The 23,656-nt window shown below is 41.4% G+C and overlaps 1 protein-coding gene across 1 annotated transcript; it reads right to left on the bottom strand.

Annotated features, from left to right (window-relative positions):
• Nucleotides 1-964: 964 nt before the first annotated feature.
• On the bottom strand, nt 965-22,523 carry LOC148887150 (heparan sulfate glucosamine 3-O-sulfotransferase 6). Its single transcript, XM_089015606.1, has 2 exons — nt 21,837-22,523; nt 965-1,853 (listed from the first exon to the last, which is right to left on the bottom strand). The coding sequence occupies exons 1-2, from the start codon at nt 22,280-22,282 to the stop codon at nt 1,226-1,228; spliced, it is 1,074 nt and encodes a 357-aa protein (XP_088871732.1). The 5' UTR covers nt 22,283-22,523; the 3' UTR covers nt 965-1,225.
• Nucleotides 22,524-23,656: the final 1,133 nt, after the last annotated feature.

Here is a 23,656-nt window from a genome sequence, read left to right as displayed (position 1 = left end):
AATAAAATGATGGTGACCTTTGCTTGACCCTAGCACCAAATAGGGGCAGCAAACCGCAATACACATAAGCACATCGCCACCGCCTATAACCTAATCATTCAGTTATTGATCCACACCATCTCCCAGCCACCAAAGGGCCCCGCCTCGCCTAGGAATGCAATTTTAATGTCATGTGGCGAGGGTAGCCTCTTTGTTTGTGAGGATAAGATCGCATTTGTGTGCGGGTGTGTGTGTGACTCCATTAACCAGTCGACGGGTATCGGTCTGCAGTTTATCATGAGCACAGGTCAACAGGTCAAGGGAAAAGGCGGGTGAGGGTGGAAATATGTCAAAGTTCGGAGTGCGATATTTTCATTGGTTGATCAGGTAGTTACAATAAATTTGAAAGGTCGCTCTTAACTCATTCACTGCCATAAACGAATGTATTCGGGAATTAAAAGTATGACATAGAGGGCCATTGCCGAATTTGTTCGGGTTTTGTATTTGTTTATGCTTGGGTGCCGATAAGGCACTGGCCATGGCCTCTGGCAATGTTTTTTCTTTGCCACATGGAGGTAGCATTTCCCTTTTTTCCATTTTAGCACTTTGTTCCAGCTTCAGCTGTTGTTCAAGCTCTATATAAACCAATATGCATGTATTGCATTGTATTTTCGACAGCCACCCTCATTTCAAGCTCATATAACTCCAGACCTATATAATTTAGGAATTAACTATTTTGTTTGTGATGAAAGAAGATGATCTAAGGTTTTTGAGGCTGCATTGAATTTTATGTCGTCAGTTTATGAAGTTTATGTCGTCATAAAACTCAATATTTGGTAGGGCCTGGAATTCAAGTGGCAATGACAAAAACCTTGGCACTGGAGTGGACACATATTTGCATATCTGGCAGCGAATGAGTTAAAATCTTCAATTGTATTATTGTAATTGGCATCGTCAGGCTGAATCAAAGACAAAAAAAGACACATTGAAGAATAAACATTTTAGTTGGGATTTAAACTCCAAATACAAAAGTCTGAGGGAAGAAAAACATCAATATCTTGTCACCTTATAAATTAGAATCTCTGAAATAGACGACTCCTGCAACATAAACAACAACAACAACAAAAAATCCAGTTTATTCCGCGTGATTGTTGCATCTTTAAACCCACCGAAATGATTGCTAGGCATGTTTTGCGCGATATTAACTTTGGTGAACATCTACCGTCAACTTTCAAGCGCTTTGGTTTCAAGCCGTGTCATCCCAGCCAAAGTTCTGACCCGTCATTTGATAGAATTTGAGGTTAAAAGGTCTGTAAAAGTCTCTGAGCCGGAGCAGCACATCTGAGGAGATCTGCGGATGGGGTCTGCCCTTTGACTTCCCCAGGCAGCGTGGCCTGCTGCTCCCCTCTGGCTTCTTCAGGCACGGGAAGCCTTTGGTTTGGTTGAAGTAAAAGTGCTTGTCTGTCACCACACGTTTCAGTCCCAGGAAATCTTGGACGCGACCCATCTCGCCCGCTGGGTCCGTCACGAGGCGTTCGCCGTTGACGAACAGGAAGCTGGAAAGCGGGAAGTAGCGCAGCCAGTTCTCCAGGTGCTTGGCGTAGATCCCGATCCGCACCGCGCTCCAAGATGTGTCGATGAGGCCCGTGCTGGCGTTACGGAAGGCTAAATTCCTGAAAGACGGGAGGCCCGGTGATTTGGACACGGTCTGCGTGTAGTCGGAAACGGCGCGGGTCACTGGATCCCGTACCACCACGATTAGCTTGGTGTGGCGACTCATTGTAAAAATGCGGCGTGGGGCTTCTTTTGTGATGAAGTAACTGGGTGTCTTCTCCATGGTGATCTGACCATCCAGTGTTCGGGGCATCAGATTCCTGAGGAAACAAAAAAATTGCAATCGATATGATTTTGTGGATATGGACTTTGTACTGATCTGTTACGGTGAAGAAGGAGCCTAGCCAAAAGGTGAAGCTCTCAATTTACCACGGCGATCTACAGATCTATGGTCACGAACTACGGGTCGAAAGAACCAGATCCCAGATACAAGCGTCCGAAATGAGCTTCCCCCGTAGGGCGTCCGGGCTCTCCCTTAGAGATAAGGTGAGAACCTCGGTCATACGGGTAGGGCTCAGAATCGAGCCGCATAGAAAGTAGCCAGATGAGGTGGCTCGGGCATCTGATTAGAATGCCTGGACGCCTCCGTGGTGAGGTGTTCCACGCATGCCCCACTGACAGAAGACCCCGTGGACGACCCAGGACATGCTAGAGAGACTATGTCATCCAGCTAGCCTGGGAACGCCTCGGGATCTGCCAGGACGAGTGGGAAGAAGTGGCTAGGGGAGAGGGAAGTCTGGGCTTTCATACTGAAACTAGTACCCCCACGACCCGACCCTGGATAAACAGCAGAAGCTGGATGGATGGATGAGTGTGTGGAGTTTGAATGCCCCCCCTCCCTGTGCCTGTGTGGCTTTTCTACAGGTACTCTGGTTCACACCCACATTCCCGAAACACCTAACTTAACCGAACATTTGAAATTGCCCCCTTAGGTGTTATTGTGAGTGTGGATGCTTGTTTTCTCGTTTATGTGCCCTGCGATTGCCTAGTGACCAGTTCAGGGTGCCCGTAAGACAGCTGGGAGAGGCTCCAGCATACCCATATCAGGATAAGCGGGTCACAAAATGGAATGGATGACTGTTTCCATCAGAATACTCTAATTTATTTTTAAAAACATTATTTTGTGAGACTTATAAAGTTCCGATACTTTACGGGCTCCTCGATTGTTTTGCTTGGCTATTAGTGAAGACATATGTGATTTTTCTTTGATTCATTTTATTTTTTATTTAATTCTTTCAACATGATGCTCAAGTTGAAAACATATGTGATTTATAATTATTATTATTAGTTACTTTTTCAACATGGCGGTCCAGTTCAAAAAACGTTTTATGACCGGCCTCTTATTCTTCCAGTCATTTATACACATTCCGCTTTCACTAAACACTAAACAGCTCGTAGTTTACGACGGGCCATAAGCCGCAACGCTAAATGCTTTTCGTAACGTTTCCGTTGTTTTATTTAATGACTTTGAGAGGGACACGGTATTAAGACAACCTTTCTACATCACAGCGCTACAGTTAAATACAAAAAAGGGAGCTTTGACATTTATAGCTTGGAAACGTACATCCACCTTTTTAGGGGGATTCTGGAAGGGGTTGTGAGATAATTAGCCCCATGCGGGACGTAATGGTCGATACTGTTTTGCTGACTGTTTCTAACTGTCGACTACTTTATGTCTCTGGCGATGGCGTTATCTTATATTTATTTTTTTCATTCGATAAAGCTCATAAATTTAGCCAAGCAGGTGTTCCTTGGTTGTGGAAAAGCGAGAGTATTTCTTCCCCAATGAATGATAAACGATCAAAAAAATAATAATAATAAAATAAAAATGCACATGTGTATGGTACGTGAGGTTATCCAAGGATAATCTCATTGTGTTTGCATTAAATCTTGGCTATTGCGTTTGGATCGGCGCTTATTATTGTTCTTGTCTGTTTGCAAGGATTTGGCAGTGTTGACATATTTCTTAATTCATCGCTTGTAGAATTTGATGACTCAAACTGAGAGGAAGTTATTACCTTTTCAACTCATTCACCGCCATTCACAAATTTATTCAGAAATCGAACATATGACGTTAAGCGCCATTCCTGAATTTGTTCGGATTTTGTTTTTTTCATGCTTGGGCGCTGATAAAGCACTGGCCATGGCCTCTGGCAATGTTTTTTCTTATCCACAAGCGAGGCGGCATTTCCCATTTTTCCATGTTAGTGCTTTTTTCCAGCTTCATCTGTTGTTAAAGCGCTATACAAACTGTATGTATTGCATTGTATTTTGGACAGCTGCCTTCATTTCAAGCTCATATAACTCCAGACCCATGTAATTTAGGAAGTAACTCTTTTTTTCTGTTGAAAGAAGAGAATCTAAGATTTCTAACGCTGTATTGAATGTTGATGTAGTCCTAAAACTCAATTTTCCGTGAGTCATGGAATGCGAGTGATAATGACAAAAACCCTGGCACTGGAGTGGACATATTTTTGCATGTCTGGCAGTGAATGGGTGAAAAAAAATCATGTGAGGAAATATTTTGGATCCTTCGAAAAGAAAATGTCATGTATGATGATAGCACCCATCCATCAAGTAAAAAAAAAGGTTTAATTTATTTATGAATGAGTTAAAAATCAAAATGTAGTGTATTGTATTGTAAAAAGATGTGAAGGAGGGGTGCAAAAGCAGATTGTATAAGTGGGGGGGTGCAATGGTGAAAAAGAAACTTTATTGGGATTGTATATTTCATGCAGATGTGTGTCGTGGTAAAAAAAGAAGGAAAAAAAGGAATGTCCTAACCCCTGTTGTGAGCAGCATCCTGCCAATTTTCCTCATGCAAAGGGGAGACAAAAGGCGAGGGGGGCGTGGGGGGTTATTTGGTCCATGTCAGAGACATCTGACGGGAGGAATCGTCTTAGTGGGGAGCAGCGCCAGAGTTAGAACAGCAAAAACTCTCTCAGCGGATTTCAGTAAAGCCCCAACGAAACCCCCCCCCACCCCACCCCCCACCGCCCTCCCTCTGGAGCAAGCATATTTAGACAGTTTGGGCTTTGCGGTTGGGATCTAAGTGGAAGGCTTATAGCGCTCCGAGCTTTGATGGAAGATGGCTCTCAGTTATGTGATGTTATGTCGGGGCGACGGCAAACACACGACTTTGGGTTTTTGTACGACACGGGGGCACAATATCAGATGGCTTTGAGAACAAAAATACCACGAGCAGAAAAAAAAAAAAAAGATTCCTGAATCAGCTCACATGAGAATGTCTTGAAGATTTGTTTGAAGGGAAGCGGTTGAAGCCTCGGCGTAAGCGGCGGCCTCTCGCGCTCGAGTGAAACTGTGGTTCACAGATTTATTTCAGGCACGGCATGACGTGAGTGATGATATAGAATCTGGATCCAAGGAATGGTTAAAAACACTTTTAGGGAGGAAATGCCAACTGAGAAGCTTCTTTGGATTGTTTTTTTCCCCGCTACCGTAGCACATCCATTCATTTATTTTAAGCGCTTTCAGGGGCAGCGGTCACTAAAGTGGACAGTTTGTCGTGTTTAGGTTACAGGGTGCATGGCAATACTTGCAATGCCACAGAATCTGGATATTTATGACAAACCTGAAAAAATAATTGCGTGACAGCATTTTCACACTTCACTAGGAGTATTTTTTTTGTTTATTTTTGCAAAATTGAGTCACTAGCCTACTATGATACATAGTTTGCTATTATCTGATGTCAGAAATGTTGAATCTGACAATAACTAGACATAAAACTAGCCAAAATATTTTTTTAAAGAACATTATAGCCCATAATGACAAAAAGTATGGTCCAATCACCTTGCGAAAAAGTCAAATAATCTAAAAAGTAGCCTGTTGACATACGACCGCTCAATTTTGATATGATATGAACTCCCGTTTGCATTGAGCAAATCTCATAGCTGAATGAATGATAAAATATTAATAATAATACATTTCATTTATAAGCGCCTTTCAAAACTCTCAAGGTCACTTTTCAATCACACGCGATAGCGTTCACTCATCCCGGAATACCTGAAATAGATAGAAAGCTAGCTAACTAGCTAATAGATAGCTAATAGATTGATAGTCCCATCAAGTCCCATCTCAAAACCCACCTATTTAAAATTGCATTTTCTGTGTAGCTCTCTCTCTTATTTCTATTTATAATTGTATTTTATTTATTGCATTCTATTTGTGATTGTATTTTATTTATTATCGTACCTATACTTGTCTGTGACTGTAATGTGTCCTTGAGCGCTTTAAAAGGCGCTTAAAATGTAATTTATTATTATTATTATTATTATTATCATAGATAGTTTGATAGCCTAGCGTTAACTTAAAAAAAAGGGAACTGTTACCCCCTTGTGGAAAAGAAAAAAACATTGCTAGAAGCCAGGGTCAGCGCTTTATCGGCACCCAAGCACTTGCTGTCACTGTTAGATGTTTTTCTGTGGGTGAGCAGCAGCAGCCACACGCGCCAGCGTTCACTCAACCCAGAAGTAACTGAAATCGATAGAAAGCTAGCTAGCTCGCTAAATAAATCGGACCACCATCAGTAAGCATGGGATGGCCCGACAACAGTCAACTCAAGGCTCATCATTGAAGTGTAAAGTCTATCAAAGAAGGTAGAAATAATAATAATAATAATAATAATAATAATAATAATAATAATAATAATAATAAATTAGTTTGAAAAAATATAATGGTTGCTATCTACACATGATGTGTACTTGTATATAAAGAAAGAAGTGGAAAAATCCTCAGAACGGAACATATGTTGTAAACAGTACACAAATTGTCTCTTCGCAAACTTCCATGTTGCCTCGCTGGAACAAAAAGACAAACTTGCATGGTTCAATGACCTCAAATCGATGCGAAAGCAACCGCTGGCCTGCAATCACGAAGGAAGCCCACACAGCGATTGAGAGGAAGAAGAATGTCGACTAGCGGTTAGCGACAAAGACACGCTAGGCTAGAGGCAGAGCAAAGAGAGACGGTGCCAGGGAAGGAAGGAAAGAGTTGGAATCAAAACAAAAAGTCACTCGCCAGACTGATGCGCCTTTCTTTTCATCTTCTAAAGTTTTTTTTTCTTCTTCATGTTTTACTTTAGAAGGCCCCAAACAAAGCCTAAATCAACAATTTCCTCCAAATTCAAGGGAACCAGGAAGTTACATTTCCCTTTTTTATGCTGGCAGATGGCACACAGGCACAACACAGATTATGTGCCTCCCTGATCCACACATACAGAGTCCATGTGTGTGGTCTTAAGGGTTTATTCGACCCGTTTACACTGCAGCGGACCTTGCAGGTTGCTGTTTACAACTCGGATATGGACACGTGAGTCAGCCGTGATATCCTAATTGTATTTCCAGATAGAATGTTGAAAAGGTTTCCTAATTGCAACGGATGGATTATCCCTGTTTATTTATTTATTCCCTAACAGGAAGTAAAAAAAAAAACATCCCAAAACAGATCGTGGTCCAAAGCAATAGTTCTATTTTGTCAAACTACGCACTTAATAATCTAAAGACTGTTTTTGGGCATCATTTATGGCTTCGGGGGGAGAGTAAAAGAGACAGCAAAACAGAGTAAAAAAAGAGAGAAAAGAGATATAAAGAACAGAAAAAGAGGGAGAGAGCGAAAGAGAGTCAAAAAGAGAAAATCTAAACAGAGTAAAAGAAAATAGAGAAAGAGAAGAGAAAAAGAGAGAAAGAGAGTCAAATAGAGAAAATCTTAAGAGAGTAAAAGAAAAAAGAGAGGGGGGAAAAGAGTAAGGGAGAGAAAAAGAGAGAGAAAAAAAGGGAGAAAAAAAGAGTAAAAGAGAGAGGGGGAGAGAGAAAAGAGAAAAGAGAGAGAGAAAAGCAAAAGAGAGAGTGAGTAAAAGAAAATAGAGAAAGACAAAGCGAGAGAAAAGTGGGATAAAGAAAGAGTGAGCGAGAGAGAGATGAAGGAAGTATGTCTGACCGAGGAAGTTTTTTCTGCGCTCCCGACATACCGTGACGTCCCAAGTGCTGCGATCTGTGGCGACACAATCTGGCCGGTCGCCAGAGCCCGGGTCTCTCTTTACCCCCCCACCCCCCACCACCCACTCTGTAAGGCAAAATGGGAGTCCTCCTCCACCACCACCAGCCCTGAATTTCAAAGTCAGATGGAAGCCATTCAGAGTGCCCAAACCGCAGGGTATAATCATCATTGAACGCAAGTTGTCATCATGCGCAGTTTTCGTTCTGACACGCTCATGCATGCGTGCCATCCCCCCCCCCCCTCTCCTCCTCCCCTCCCCGTCTTTACTTTATCGAACCGGGTTCAGGTTTTTACAACCCCTCTCCCCGCCGCTATCCAAGAATCCACCCATTCTTTCCACAAAGGAATAGACTTTGTGCAAATATATCAACATCCTTAACCACTTAAAGCCTGCGGGTGTTCAAAGACAAAACGGCCTCCCTGTAACTCAACGGAGTGCAGAGGGAGACGTTTGTCATTACCGAGGGCAAATACAGGCCCCGAGAGCTCCTACAGGGCTTATTAGAAGTAAGCAGAAACTGTAATCAGTTCTGTGAAATGCTCTTGCCTTTAAGGACTTGAACCAAAAGAAAAGCTTGGCGGAGTAATACTGTACAGTGAGACCTCAACTTACAAACTTTTTGTCTTACAAACGTCAAATTTATGAAAATTAAACCTTATAATAAGCACTATTTTCATAATACACACCCACCATGGCTGGCGGAGTGATCTTCGGCGGAAGCACACGACCGAACAGCACCAGAGGTTAATTTACCAACAGTCCTTATGGAAGGTGACTCTCCTTCCATAAACCATCAACGACCATCAAAAAGGTCAATAAAACTTTATTTTACAGCACAGTTTATTTCTTTAATTACAGTCCTCATTCAATTCCCTTTGACCTTCGACCTCCAATGCCATTCCATCAAGCCATCAATGACCATCACAAATGTAAATAAAGTGACTTTATGATACAATGCAGTGTATTTATTTCATTACAATACAATATCACATTTATTATACATAGAATAAGGTATGTTGTGTGTAGTTTTAAGGCTTATTTAGTTGAAAAGTATATTTTATGGAAACCCGCGAACGGATTATTCCCATTTTAATGGTTTCCTATGGGATTTTTTTTTTTGAGATACACACTTTTCACCTTACACACTCTGTCTGGGAACCAATTAAGTTCGTAAGTTGAGGTCTCACCGTATGTACGGGTGTGTAGATTTTTGTTTCCAAATATTAGCATGTAAGCTCATTTTGCAGAACCGTCTCATTAGAAATTTGACAACATTTTAATCCCTGTTATGCTTTATACAATTCTGCATACCAAAGGTTACTGTCGGCAGACGATCCGGTGTAGCCAAAAGCGGTTTTTTTTTTGCGCCATCGAGGTTTTACCTCTCTCGGGTAGGTCGAAAAAGAGCGGGAAAAAAAATGATATACAGGTAATACCAGACTTACGACCAGATTCCGTTCCGACAAAACGGTCGTAAGTCAAACAGTCGTAAGTCGAGATGCATTCAAAATGGCTGATGCGAGGTTTATACGATTCCCAGAAGTAACTCAAATAGATAGAAAGCTAGCTAGCTAGCTAATAGATAGAGTAATAATAATATATTTCATTTATAAGCGCCTTTCAAAACTCTCAAGGACACTTTACAGTCACAGGATATGTTTTTTTTCTGCGGGTGAGCAGCGGCAGCCACATGCGCCAGCGTTCATTCAACCCGGAAGTAATTCAAATAGATAGAAAGCTAGCTCGCTAATAGATACCCTTGCACCTCGATATTTAAATTCAATGACACGACCTTTTTTTCCAGACTACTGACGTATCCCATTTTTATTTGCAAAAATATTTTCCACCGTCCGAATCATGTCCGCTGCGATTATCCGCACCCCCCTAGATTGTTTTCACCTGTTTTGGATTACTCCCCCCCCCCTCTATTGCATATGACGGCTCGTCTCTGTGCCAGCTTGCCTGGTGCATTCCTGCCGGCTTTTTTTCTGTTTCCTGTTCTCGCCGACGTAAATTGCCTGCCTTGTACAACACCGACTGACTTTGTGTTGACTATTTAATTACACTTCGGGAAGTCCATACGAGTGACTTTACGCGCATTAGCATGTACGTCCGCATCACCGCTGATTACCCATCTTATCGAATGGGAAAATCTGCAGCTAGTCCGGCTTTATCGGCAAACTATACCCCCGCCCTGCCCCGCCTTGGGCGCACTTTCCTAAACACAGGCCGGACGCGTTGAAGATGATGGCGGTGAGATGAGCAAATTACAGATTGTCGTTGCTTGCTGACCCCGCTGATGTCATCGTGTCCTCGCCGCAGGACCATAATTGAGCTGTTAAAATGGAAACGTATGGTGTACTCTGATATCCCTGCCTGGACACAAATAACACATTTTCCTCCATTTTTTTTTTCAACGGGTATGGTTTTTAAAACCATATATCACATCGGTCGGCAATATTAGATTATACTCTGTACTTAATACGACAACTTTTGTGCCACAAAGGCATGTCGCCGTCTTCCAGTAAACATAATTAGTACGTGTTCCGAGAAAGGCTTAAACTCGCAACCTTGACAGAACTCATCAGACGGAAAAGAGGGACAGTATGACCTTATAAGGAACTGAATGTATAACCCTTGAGTAGTTAAAAGCACCATCCTGTAACTTAACTCATTCACTGCCAAATGTGCAAAAACGTGTCCACTCCAGTGCCAGGGTTTTTGTCATTGTCACTGGAATTTCAGGACCCATAAATTATTGAGTTTTAGGATCGATATAAACATTCAATACAGCGTTAGAAACCTTACATTCTCTTCTTTCAAATGGAAAAAAAGAGTTAATTCCTAAATTGAATGGGTCTGGAGTTATATGCGCTTGAAATGAGGGCGGCTGTCCAAAATACATTGCATATTGGTTTATATATCACTTTAAAAACAGCTGAAGTTGGAACAAAGCGCTGACATGGAAACAAGGGAAACACTGCCCCCTTATGGAAAAGAAAAAACAGTGACAGAGGTCTGGCCAGTGCTTTATCGGCACCCAAGCAAGAAAAAAAACAAAACCTAAACAAATTTGTGAATGACATATGTTCAATTCCTGAATAAATTTGTGCATGGCAGTGAATGAGTTAATGACAAAAGCACACAAATTAAGAAAATAAGCCAAAATTAATTGACTGTCTTCCATGCTTTCTTGTAAAAACAAAATATATATATATATGCACATTTTCCATCCATGCTGCATGTCGCTGGCTGGTCGGAGATATTGCAGCAAGAGTTAATTCGGCCCGTGATTATGTGGGCCTGGAGTTATATGCGCTTGAAATGGGGGTAGCTGTCCAAAATACAATACATATTGGTTTATATAGCGCTTTAAAAACAGCTGAAGCTAGAATAAAGTGCTAACATGGAAAAAAGGGAAATGCTGCTTTGAAAGTGAAAAAACATTGCCAGAGGCCATGGCCTGTGCTTTATCGGCACCCAAGCATGAAAAAAAAAAAAAACAAATTCGGGAGTGGCGCTGTATGTCTACGTATTTTCAATTCCTGAATAAATTTGTGAATGGCAGTGAATGATTTAATGGCGATGAGACTATTTTAGGCTTTGCTGCTGACTTTAAAGTCACCTGACACTGAATACCACCCCGACACTGACAAAAAAAACAACTAACAAGAAGGCAATACTGTATGTTTGCATAAGAAGAGTAGCCGGTTTAAAAAAAATAACTAAATAAAAAGCAACATTTTATCACGTGATATAGTTGCAGGCATGCACGAAAAGAGTTAAACAAGCTTTTTTATAAACCCCCTGTAGCATTTCTCTTTGCACATGGGCAAGAAAAGAAAAAAAAAACAAATGCTCTCGTAAAACCTGTCCTGGAAATGAGCATACACACAGGGGACCGGTACAAGTACAAACTTTAATCGACTCGGTGTGAAATTGTCTGGCAACTCCCTAGGCACCGGCCAATGAGAGCGCTTGATACTGTCTGATCCCCCGACAAGTCACTTTGGTGCAGTTTCTGCCCGCTGTTCCCTGAGTGTGTTTTTTTTGGGGGGGGTTCATTGTTCACAGTTTCTTTTAAAATGAAGTTGCAGTTTGCTTGTAGGATCAATTGCTATTAGTGTGCCACGGTGTAGTCTGCTTCAAACCACATCCACGTAATGTTCCTCTTAGCCAGAGCGGCCTCATTTTAAGGCCACTGTGTACAAAACGAGATTTCTTCACATCGTGCGGATGTTTGTGGGGCGGGGGTGGGGGGATGCGCTTGCCACGGCAGGCCTCTTGAGAGATATAGTCCACCCATCGCAATTATCATGATACATACTATGAAAAGGAAAGAAAATGGCCGACATCTCATGATCATTTTCACTCAAGTATTAATTTACAATGCAGTGTGTCTATCATGTTTGCCATGTGAGTTGAAATATTGTTTTATTTTTATATTTTTTTAATTCATTTACTGCCTGACATATGCTAAAAATGTGTCCACTCCAGTGCCAGGGTTTTTGTTATTTTCACTCAAAATCCAGGACCCATAGAACATTGAGTTTTAGGACTACATAAACCACAGGTGTCAAAGTTATGGCCCCGGTGCCAAATCTGGTCCGCCACCTCATTTTATTCGGCCCGTGAAAGTAAATCAAGCTTGTCAAGTGCCATGATGCTTGCTAAAGTCCGAACTGAAATTTCAAATTCTCGTATGTATACCACAATAACAGTCACTATTCTTGACTTCAGATTTAAAAACTAGTTATTCATTAATTTGTTGCACGCTTGATATGTAATATGTGGAGGGCATTAAACACTCTAATGGTTTCCGCAAATTCATAACGGCCCTCGAGAGGAGACAGTAACTACAATTTGGTCCACGGCAAAAAATAACTTTGACACCCTTGACATAAACATTTAATTCAGCATAAGAAACCTTATATTGTCTTCTTTCATCAGAAAAAAAGAGTTAATTCCTAAATTATATGGGTCTGGAGTTATTTGAGCTTGAAATGGGGGCGCCTGTACAAAATACAATACAATACATATTGATTTATATAGTGTTATAATCTGTAACAAAGTGCTAACATGGACACAAGGCAAATGCTGCCTCCTCATGGAAGGGGAAAAAATTGCAAGAGGTCTGCCCAGCGCTTTGTCGGCACCTCCCGCAAGAAAAACGAAAACCCGCACAAATTCGGGAATGGTGCTCCACGTTATATATTCAATTCCCGAATACATTCGCGAATGGCAGTGAATAAGTTGATGTTTTTGTCTTTTTAATGGGTGTAATGGGGTGTTTTTTGTTGTTGTACATTTTTCAGCGTTTAGGAACAATGTGAGACAGTTAGCTGATTCTTCATCGTGCGTTTACATCAGAGAGACAGGAGCAGTGCTCCGTTTTTAAGTAGACAAATACAACAGAGGTGTGTTTTCTAGCAAAAGCTCTCAGGATGAAGCACCCCCCTTCATACCCTTCTTTTCGTGCGAGTCAGACATTAAACAGAGGCGGACACCAACCGACAGCTACACACACTCCATAATTACCTCGCCTTTCCAGACGGACCTGTGACGTAAACAGAAGGGGTCCGACAAAAGCCGACCACGGCAACTTTGAAGTGAATAGGAACCTCAGTCTTTTCAAATCCTTTACCTGGTTAACATCAAACTAGCCCGAGCTTCCAAATCAAGTCGGCAGCCTGAGAACTCTTTCCTTCATCAGCCAAGTTGTTGCTTCAGGCTTAAGACATTAAAATTTGGGAGGATCACCACATCTTGAAAAATACATGCCAGATTTTATAATTGATGGATTTGAGCTCATCATTACAAAAAGGGACTTTTTTGTGCGCATTTGCATGCTAACGTCGAATTAAAGCCACAAGAAGTGTCAAACTCTCACGATATCCATCGCATTGCAATCCTGCAACGCTCCAGATTGCATTTGCGCAATGTGTTGTGTGACTCAAAGCCGGTGAGGAGTTTCAACGATAATTCTGCAATAAACTTTGACCTTTCAGGCGGGCGCGGGAACGTTATTTGTTTTTGTTTCGGTTTCATGTCATGATGATATTTTTCTTCCATGGATGCAAAGACCAGGCATGCATTTTGCAGCTGCTGGGGGATTTTTTTGATTTGGTATTCGGGGTATATATATATATATATATATATATATATATATATATATATATATATATATATATATATATATATATATATATATATATATATATATATATATATATATAGTGATACCTCAACTTACAAACTTAATTGGTTCCCAGAAAGTGTGTGTAAGGCGAAAAGTGATTATTCCAAACATTAATTTCCCAAAAAATGAGAGTAATCCGTTTCCAGGTCCCCATAAAACATAATTTTCTACTAAATAAGCCTTGAAATTACACAAAATATACCTTATTTGATCTAAAATAAATGTGCTATTGTATTGTAATTAAAGAAATCAAGTGCACTGTATATAAAAAGTCGTTTTATTTACCTTTGTGATGGTCGTTGATGTAGTTGCCTCTTGAGAAGTCCGATCCGAGTGAAGTTGCTGTGCTTTTTCTGCGATAATACCCTCACACACCATCCCCTGCTCGCTGCTTTTAGTTCAGCCAAATCAACAGAAGTTTTTCAACCTCTTCTATTGCCTGAGTACGTTTCATGGACAACACAGAAACACCCTTAGCCACGAGTAGCAATGGTCGACTTAGCATACTGGTACTGGGACGCTAAGTCACACAAACGCACACTTCGTGTTTCTCGATGATCTCCTTCTTCTGCTTGACCGTCATTTTCTTTTGTGTCCTCTTTGGCTTAACAGTCCCCTGTGGTGGGGTCTTTTTCGGTCCCAAAAAAAGCAAAAGTGTCCACTCGATAACAAACCACATCTGCACTGAGTGCACTGAAAGAAAGTGGGTGTGGAAAATTAGTCCGCCAGTCACCTGTTTGAACGTGTCGCTTGGTGTTCTTCCGCCGAAAACTAGTCCTCCAGCCATTCTGGCGCTCCGCGTGTTTCCCGAAAACGAGTTTGTATGCCAAGATTATATTCTCGTGTATTTAATGTTTGTAAGGCGAATAGTTTGTTAGCTAAAGAATACGTAAGACGAGATATCACGGTAAATAGATATATTTCTATATAGATATATATACACTGTAGATATAGATACAGTATATGTATAGATATAGATATAGATACAGTATATAGATAAATATTGGTATAGAGAGAGATAGAGATACATATATAGATATGTCCTGTATATGTATATATAAATAAATATATGTGTATATATGTATATGTAGAGAGAGAGAGACAGACTTTTTTTTCACCCTAAATTTTGCAAAGGTAGAAGCAACGCTGTTAGGGAAACAGCAGTTGTCACTCAATGCCGCCTCCCAGCGATCCCAACACGCTTCTCAACGATTGCCAACCACCAATCCGACTCCGTTATCACTGATTGGATGAGATGCCGCCCACCGGGAGTAGAAAGGTCGCCCAATGACAACGTGTCAAAACGCCGACTGATTGACAATGCGGCATTTTTTTTCATCCTGGGGTGGTCTATCCGTATCCCACTTAACTTTATCTTGTCGTGCTTGTTTATAACCCTCCTTTGTTTTTCTTCTTAGCTTCATTTGTATCGTCCCTCAATGTAATGTAATGATATAGAGTAAAGTCTCGTTATATCGATATCGGTTATAGCGATAGTACTGCTTATTACGATACTATTTCTATGAACGCAAGGAGAAAATTTACATGCCGCAGGATCGGATATATCTATAGTCCGGTTATATCGATATTTTTTCCGATTCCCGAGAACATCGATATAACGAGACTTTACTGTACTAGAGGAGAGCGGTATTGAAAATTGTAACGCCGTCAAAGAGATCTGTTAAAAGAATATATTTCCTTTTAGAAAAGTAATGTATTTCTGATTATAAGTCATATAAACTGCTGGAGTTAGCGATGCATTACAATACGACGACTTTGCCCGTGTTTATTTTATGGTTATTGCGGCTTATTATTATTTTCCGCGCGTCGGTTCGACGCGGGAGGCGAAAGCTCCCAAAATGATTCACGGCGACTCAAAACCACCGCACGCTCCGGCTAATAATAACCATATTGTTAGATTAATACCGCCGCGACGGCGTCAATCAAAATTGAGCGCCGTCACCTTTTGAAGGTTCACTATGTTATGACTCGTCTGCAGGTGTTCCTAATTTTATTTTTTTGGCGTATTTTCTTCCCATGCTTTCCATGCGCGAGGTTATAGCACTGATTGCTTCTGACATGCATCCTGCTAAAAGTATTTCCTTTAAGCATTGATGCAGCTTAAAAAGCATTGCCCCCCCCCCCCCCCATCCGTCTCCTCCGCTTTCCATCTGCTGCACAAAGCCTTCTTTCTTGCAGTATAACGTATACATTGCACTTTTTTTTGTTCTTTCCACTTCTGAAAAGCTAAAAAAACGACCAAGGAAGAACTCAACCAAAGATTCCCTTGTGATTTCTCGGAAATTCACAGACAGGAAGTGAAACCTGGGAATTCCTGGTTTAAGTAGCGCATCATCCTGCACCCCCGCGGTATTACGTATTGTCGGATCCCGTGACACGACGGGACGAGAAAAACGGGATGAGTCGATAAGCAAACGGATTTACAGACTGTAACCTAGCAAGAAAAAGAGCGCCTTTAACAAGCTAATAAATCCGCTCATGGTGACCTTGGCGTCGCTAAAGGGTTTCAATATTCACTAGCAAAGAAATCCAGATCAATTTTCTTCGATCGATATGACCAAATGACAAATATTTATCAATGTGATATTTACAAGGCCGATAAGAAAAGGGCAACGGTGTTTGTCGAGGTGTGTGGGAAAGACTTCAGGTCGGGAATTGGGGTATGCTCCCACGCAGCCGCATATACCCGGGAACCTTTCACTCCCCATCAGGAAAACCGCAGAATCACTTCCAGTCGATGGCAAATCCAAGGCTTTTCCACATATAAGCGTTTGTCCTCAAATAATTTGCCAAATGCTTCCTTTAAGGATGTCCATGTGTTTTAGTTGGTTAGCGACTGAGTAAGGGGGCGGAGGGGTAGGCGGTCGTAGGGGGTGGGGGGGCATTCTCCAGCTCAAAGAAGCAGACAGCGCTTTGAAAGTGAGGCGAATCGACGTTTCAAAGTGATACTTTCCAGCTCGCTCTCGCGTTGATTTTTCTTGGCCCGCCGCGCCGCGGGTCTGCTTCGAATTGATATGGGAGTCGCTAGCGTCGTTAGCGCGCGATTATGCTAAACGAATCATCACACGTGAAATATGGACGGCGTGTGCGGCGAAAACAAAAGTTGTCGCAGTGACTTTGCGAGGGGGAAGTATTGAGAAAAGGAATGACGGTAGCTCTTTGACCGTTCAAAAGCAATTTAATGGTTCCAAAGTTGAAATTAGCGGAGAAGATGCAATGAGCGGCTGGCGATAGAAACAAAGGACTTTGAAGTAGCAATAAAGTGTCAAGGGTCTCCGTCTTTTGTACTTTTCTTTTATCCCTTTCCTTTAATTTCCTTTCTTTTTTATTTCCTTTTCTCTCCATCTCCCCCCCCCCCATCTAAAAGGGACGGTGGGTAAATGGAAAGAAAGGATGGCGACAGAAGTAAAAGAACGATGAAAAAAAGGTGAAATGGAGGCTTTGGATAATGAGTAGAGGGTATCAAAGAAGAGACAAAGAACCATTCGTCTCATTTGAGTTGAGGTGAGCTAGATTGGTTTGGCTTAGCCATCAAGAGTCTCGCAGTGAAGATGTGTTGAAAAGCAGAAAAGCTATTGAAGAAAGAGGAAAGGAAGGGAAGAAGTAGAAAAACAAAATACAGGAGCTACTGTAAACGCAGCCACTCACGGTGCCATCTTGAAGTCGCAAGAACAAACTAACAAAATAATATGACCATAATAATAAAACAATCATTCAATGTTAAGCACTTTCTGTACCCTCTTTGGTGCATGATCAACATGTCCTTTTCACTGGTGGATCAGAGACATCATGGTAGAATGTTCACTTCTGCTACAAGCTAAATATAGCAACATAAAAAAAGCAAGCTCGAAACTGTAGCATCCATAGACGAACAGAGATTATCTCAAATCTCCTGTCCAACGTAAATCCGCTTCAATTCCAAGCCGCGACAGTTCCACATACCCATCGGCGCTCTGCGCTGACGCTTTATTCTTCTCATTGCGGACTATTCAACACTGACGACGTTTCCGCTGAACAAAGCAGGGCTGTGAAAACGCTGCCCAATACGATTTTTGTATTTATTCAGTACCTATATGAAGGGATGGCAGAATTCCTCACTTCACAACTCCGGGAAGCATAATCTGGAATCTCAAGTTAAGGGAGGTGAAGAGATCCGACTGACTCGGTCAAAACGCCATCAGTAATGTCGCAAAAGGCCTTGTTTGACAGCGACCGCGGGGCCTAATCCGTCACCCACAACCCCCCCGTTCCCCACACCCTCCCTGTACATGTCCCTTCGCTGTCCGTGTTAATGCCCGTTCTGTCATTAGACGGGTCCAATTCGCACAGCGTTGACGCATGCTGTCAGCGGATTAGAAAGGGAACTAAAGCAGGCCATTTTTCGTCACGAGAGCTATGGTGACAACCGGTTTGATATCAGGAGAAAGTCGTAAAAAAAAGAACATTTAAAGGTCTCGTTATAGTTTTAGTGCTTTTTAAGGCCTTGTGACTGGAATAAAACCTCTATCTGTAATTGCAAGTGTTTCATCTTAACTCATTTACTACCATTCACAAATTTATTCGGGAATTGAAAGTATTACGTAGAGCGCCATATCCAAATTAGTTTGGGTTTAGTTTTTTCTTGTTTGGGTGCGGATAAAGCGCTGGCCATGGCCTCTGGCAATATTTTGTGCCTTCCACAAGTGGGCAGCATTTCCCTTTTTTCCATGTTAGCGCTTTGTTCCAGCTTCAGCTGTTGTTAAAGCGCTATATGAAACAATATGTATGCATTTCATTGTATTTTGGACAGCTGCCCTCATTTCAAGCTCATATAACTCCAGACCCATATAATTTAGTAATTAACTCTTTTTTCTGATTAAACAAGCGAGTCTAAGGTTTCTTACGCTGTATTAAATGTTGATGTAGTCCTAAAACTCAATATTCTGTGGCTCCTGGAATTCAAGTGACAATGACAAAAACCCTGGCACTGGAGTGGACACATTTTTACACATCGTTTGTCAGTGAATGAGTTAAGTGCTTATAAAACACGTCCATAAAAACGACTCATTCACAGTTCCCCACAATATTTGGGATGGATAACATTTTTGCCAATTTTTTCGGCGAGCCAAAGTTGAACTCAAGATACCTTCGACCTTTCCCATTTGCAGCACCGAACGGGGCAATCTGGCGCGGCGACTAAGGGACAATTTACGACGTGGACGACTTGAACGTAAATCTGACTTTGGTGCTTCTCTAATTTTTTTAGCTGTGGATCTGGCTCAAAATCAAAGAGGAAAATATATGGTAGGAAATTTATAGAACGGGCATATTAGCTTAACTTGTAAAGTTTCAATGGTTCGGTCCAACTGCAGAATGATTCATTTTGGTCAAAGGGGTGTTATTATATTCAAATAACGTACGTACATTCAACCAGTCACACACTTAACGTCGGTCCTAAAGTAAATTATAAGTTGTCATGACGACTCCCTCTTCCGTTTTATCCCTCTGAAAAGCAAAACAAACCTCTCCTTGTGCACACCGTTTCATCCAAGCCTCTTCAAACCCTGACCTGATCATTACACAGATGCATTGATCCATCCACTTGGACTTTATTACGTCCTTATTTCTGCTTTTTGCATCTTCATCTACAGCAATATCCAAGCCCCATTTTCTTTTTTGGGCTCTTTTTTAAAACAAAAATCGAATTCTGTTATTTTATACCTCCCTCCTATGTGATCACACCAGCCTTGGTGATGAAGGCCGCCCCTCATTTCACCCGCCAGGGACCAACACAGACACTTTGGGAAGCGGCGTGTCAGCTCAATAAACAGCAATTTATTGGCAAGGGGAATGAATACACTGCCGTCCTCGGAGCTCGTGTCGTATTGCTAAAAGTGTCCGACGTGACGATGATGAATCAGCGGAGGTTTGTTTGGAAAGCATCCGTGCTCAATAACGGACAGTATATGTTGCTCGATTGAGTGCGTTCGTAGAAAGCAATGACGGAATCAACATGGCTGATTGATGACAGAACAATTATTTCCCCGTGCCAGAAAACACATTGTTTTACTGGATGCGTGCTTTATGGAGCTGTCATGCCAACACTGGTCCATACTGTATTTCACCGCACTCAAATAGAAACTCAATCCCTCTGAGAAGCCTATTGGATCACACTTTTCCTTTCTGGTGGATAGCCAGCTTTTGCTTGGATCATACGTTGTCTGAAGTATGTCAACCACATTTACAATCTGATTTTTTTTAGCATGGTTACATGACTGGAATTTATCTTCTTTGGTAAACAATTCTGATTTGAAATTGGGATTAACTCATTCACTGCTAGACATTTGCCAGTTATTGTCATTGTCACTCGAATTCCAAGACCCATAGCATATTGAGTTTTAGGCCTACATAAACATTCAATGCAGCCTAAGAAATCTCAGACTATCTTCGTTCATCAGAAAAAAGAGTTAATTCCTAAACTATAAGGATATGGAGTTATCAGAGCCTGAAATGAGGGCAGCTGCACAAATTAAAATGAAATACATATTGGTTTATATAGTGATTTAACAACAGCTGAACCTGGAACAAATACGACTACTCCTACTACTACTACTACTACTACTACTACCACTACCACTGCTACTACAACTACCTCTACTACTACCACTACGACTACGATGAATACTGCTACTAATAATAATAATACATTTCATTTATAAGCGCCTTTCAAACCTCACAAGGTCACTTTACAGTCACACGCGCCAGCGTTCTCTCATCCCGGAATAACTCAAATAGCTAGAAAGCTAGCAAACTAGCTAATAGATAGCTAATATATTGCTAGCTGGATAGCTAGCTAATAGATAGGTAGGTAGACAGCCAAGCGCTAACATGAAAAAAAGGGACATGTTGCCGCCTTGTGGAAACGAAAAAACATTGCCAGAGGGCATGGCCAGCGCTTTATCGGCACCAAAGCAAGAAAAAAAAAACAAAACCCGAACTAATTCAGGTACAGCGCTCTATGTCATATTTTCAATTCCCGAATAAATTCGTGAATGGCAGTAGATGCTTTCTTCGTCTTATTACAATATATCTTAAGATGTATTTTTTTAAACCATCCTTTCTTATGATAACAGGTTTGTGAAGATGAAGCTTCATGTTCGCTTCATGAACCACTTTTATTTTTTTTACCCCTCTAGATAGCACTATTGGTTGAAATCGTTTCAGGAATGGCAAGTCGTGTGCTTTCAACCTTATGTTGAGCATTGAGCGGTGTCTAGAGGACTCAAACATAACTGGTTCATGAAGCATCTTGAAGCTTCTTTTTTTCCCCGCTATCAATAACACCGGGAATATTATTACACTCGAAAGGAAGTAATTATTGTTATTACTGTATGTACCTTCACCCGTGTCCAACATATGCAATTATTTTGTAATTGTAGTAATGTTACAGCATTTGTGCTTTTTATAGACCAGTGACAAGACATTGCATCCCTATCGGTACAATTATCTAGACAACTCTGACATTTTTAGGGCTAGGTGACAAGCAAAACACCCCAATCGGGTTTGGTTTTGTCGGTTACCTGTCAATGTGTGCACCAAAAGTTAGATTCCATTGGTCAACTTTTATCCAATCACAAATTCAAATGCATTTCATGTCAACTGGACAAAAATGAGTAAAAAAAGAGCCATGACCAAGACTATATATTTAATTGTATTTATTTTTTTTGAGTGGTCACCGATTCAAATGTAGTTCGATGATAGAAGTACATGTACTGATAAATGATGGCAACAGCAATATTCAATCACTGCTACTATAAAACCAAAAATATACTTCAATGCCTTGATTATTATCAACAATATCGACATATGCATTTAAGTGGTAAAAAAAACACTCTTGAGGATTAAAAACAACCCCTCACTTTGTCTAATGCAATAATCATATTATTGAATTAGAGAAAAAAGCATATTATTGTAGAATATAGTCGTGAATTTGAATTATTTTTTTTTGCCCTCACTTCTGCCACTTACCGATACCAGTCCAGTCCTTTATCGTAAAAGCGGTCAAAGAAGTGAGGCTCGGCTCCGACTGCCCTCACGTCCGGATGGATGCGCAAAAACTCCAGGAGAGCCCTCGTTCCTCCTTTCTTCACCCCGATGATGATCGCCTGAGGAAACTTTTTGCTCCCAAAGTTATTCGCTACGGAGATGCTATTATTAATTGTCGTAAACGTAACATCCCGTGCAAAAGACGCAACGGGTTCCTTTGGCGGTGTCTCTTGTGCGTCGTTTTGGACATTTTTGTCCTTGTGATGAGTGCGTTGGTCATAACCGGGTGTGGGGAGGTATTCGCAGAATCCGTTTAGGCAGTAAAAAAGATAAACGAAGAGGATGATCATGGTCATGAAGACCGATAGCTTGGATTGCACCTTGAGGTGTCCGAAGTTGAACGCAGCTCTCCATTTACTACATCCCATGAGTCTTCATATTTATGTTTTTTTTTTGTTTTGTTTTTAAAAAGCACGTTTTGAAAGACGAAAAAACAAGAGGTTCCCTCGGTACGGGAGCAAACGGTGCCGAAGTTGCGCAGCGTGCGTAAAGACGCACCTCATTCTGTCTGCTTCTTGTGATCACCTCAAGACGACCCGAGTGATCCGCGGGAAGGGTTTTTGGAGGTCTGTTAGAATATACCTCCTCCCACCCCCGCTACCCCTTCGTCTTGTCTCTGTTGGGGAAACATTCATCAGCGCATCCCGAGTGAGTGCCATTTCCACGCCCTCGCCCGTGAAGACGCACGCCCCTCCGTCGTCAGTCACCAAAATAATTAGCAGGCTCCTCCCGGCTTTCAGTTTGGTGTTTTGCAAGCGATTTAACAGTAACGTCGATAGCTTAGGTGACGGGAAACACAATAAAATAAGGCCCAGTGGGTTTTTGCGGCGTAGACTTGCAAAACTGCATTATTTGACTTTTTAGTCCGATTGATGTGACTTTTTAGTGGCCACCTGCCTTGACAAATGTAACCTTTGCACTCCTGCCATTTTGGGATAAACAGGTGCTCCCCGTTTTAGCTCCTTTCTGCGTCTGAATTTGTGCGAGCTTGAATTTAACTCATTCACTGCCATTCACAAATTTATTCAGGAATTGAAAATATGAGTGCCATTCCCAAATTTGTTCAGGGTTTGTTTTTTTCTTGCTGGGGTGCTGATAAAGCACTGGACATGGCCTGTGGCAATGTTTTCCCCTTTCACAAGAGGGCAGCATTTCCATTTTTATTCCATGTTGGCGCTTTGTTCCAGCTTCAGCTGTTGTTAAAGCGCTATATAAACCAATATGTACAGTATTTGGACAGCTCTCCTCATTTGAAGCTCATATAACTCCAGACCCATATAATTTAGGAATTAACATTTTTTTTCTGATGAAAGAATAGAGTCTGAAGTTTATTAGGCTGCATTGAATGTTTATGTAGTCCTAACACTCCATATTGCAGGGGTATCAAAGTCATTTTTTTGCTGCGGGCCACAGTAGTTATGGTTTCCTCTCGAGGGCCATTATGAATTTGGGGAAGCCATTAGAATGTTTAATCCCCTCCACATATTACATATAGCGCGTACAACAAATTAATGAAGAACTAGTTTTCAAATCAGAGGTCAAGAATAATGACTGTTATTGTGGTTGACATCCAAAAATATGACATTTTGGTTAGGATTTTAGCAAGTATCATGAAATTTCACGAGTTTCACAAGTTTGATTTGCTTTCGCGGACCGAAAAAATAATGTGGCGGGCTGGATTTGGCCCCCAGGCCATGACTTTGACACCTGTGCCATATTGTGTGGGGCCTGCAATTTCAGTG

The sequence above is a fragment of the Hippocampus bargibanti genome, linkage group LG15 (assembly GCF_051943395.1).
Source record: "Hippocampus bargibanti isolate YZ-2025 linkage group LG15, ASM5194339v1, whole genome shotgun sequence".
NCBI lineage: Eukaryota > Metazoa > Chordata > Actinopteri > Syngnathiformes > Syngnathidae > Hippocampus > Hippocampus bargibanti.
This window is presented reverse-complemented; position numbering and strand designations above follow the sequence as displayed.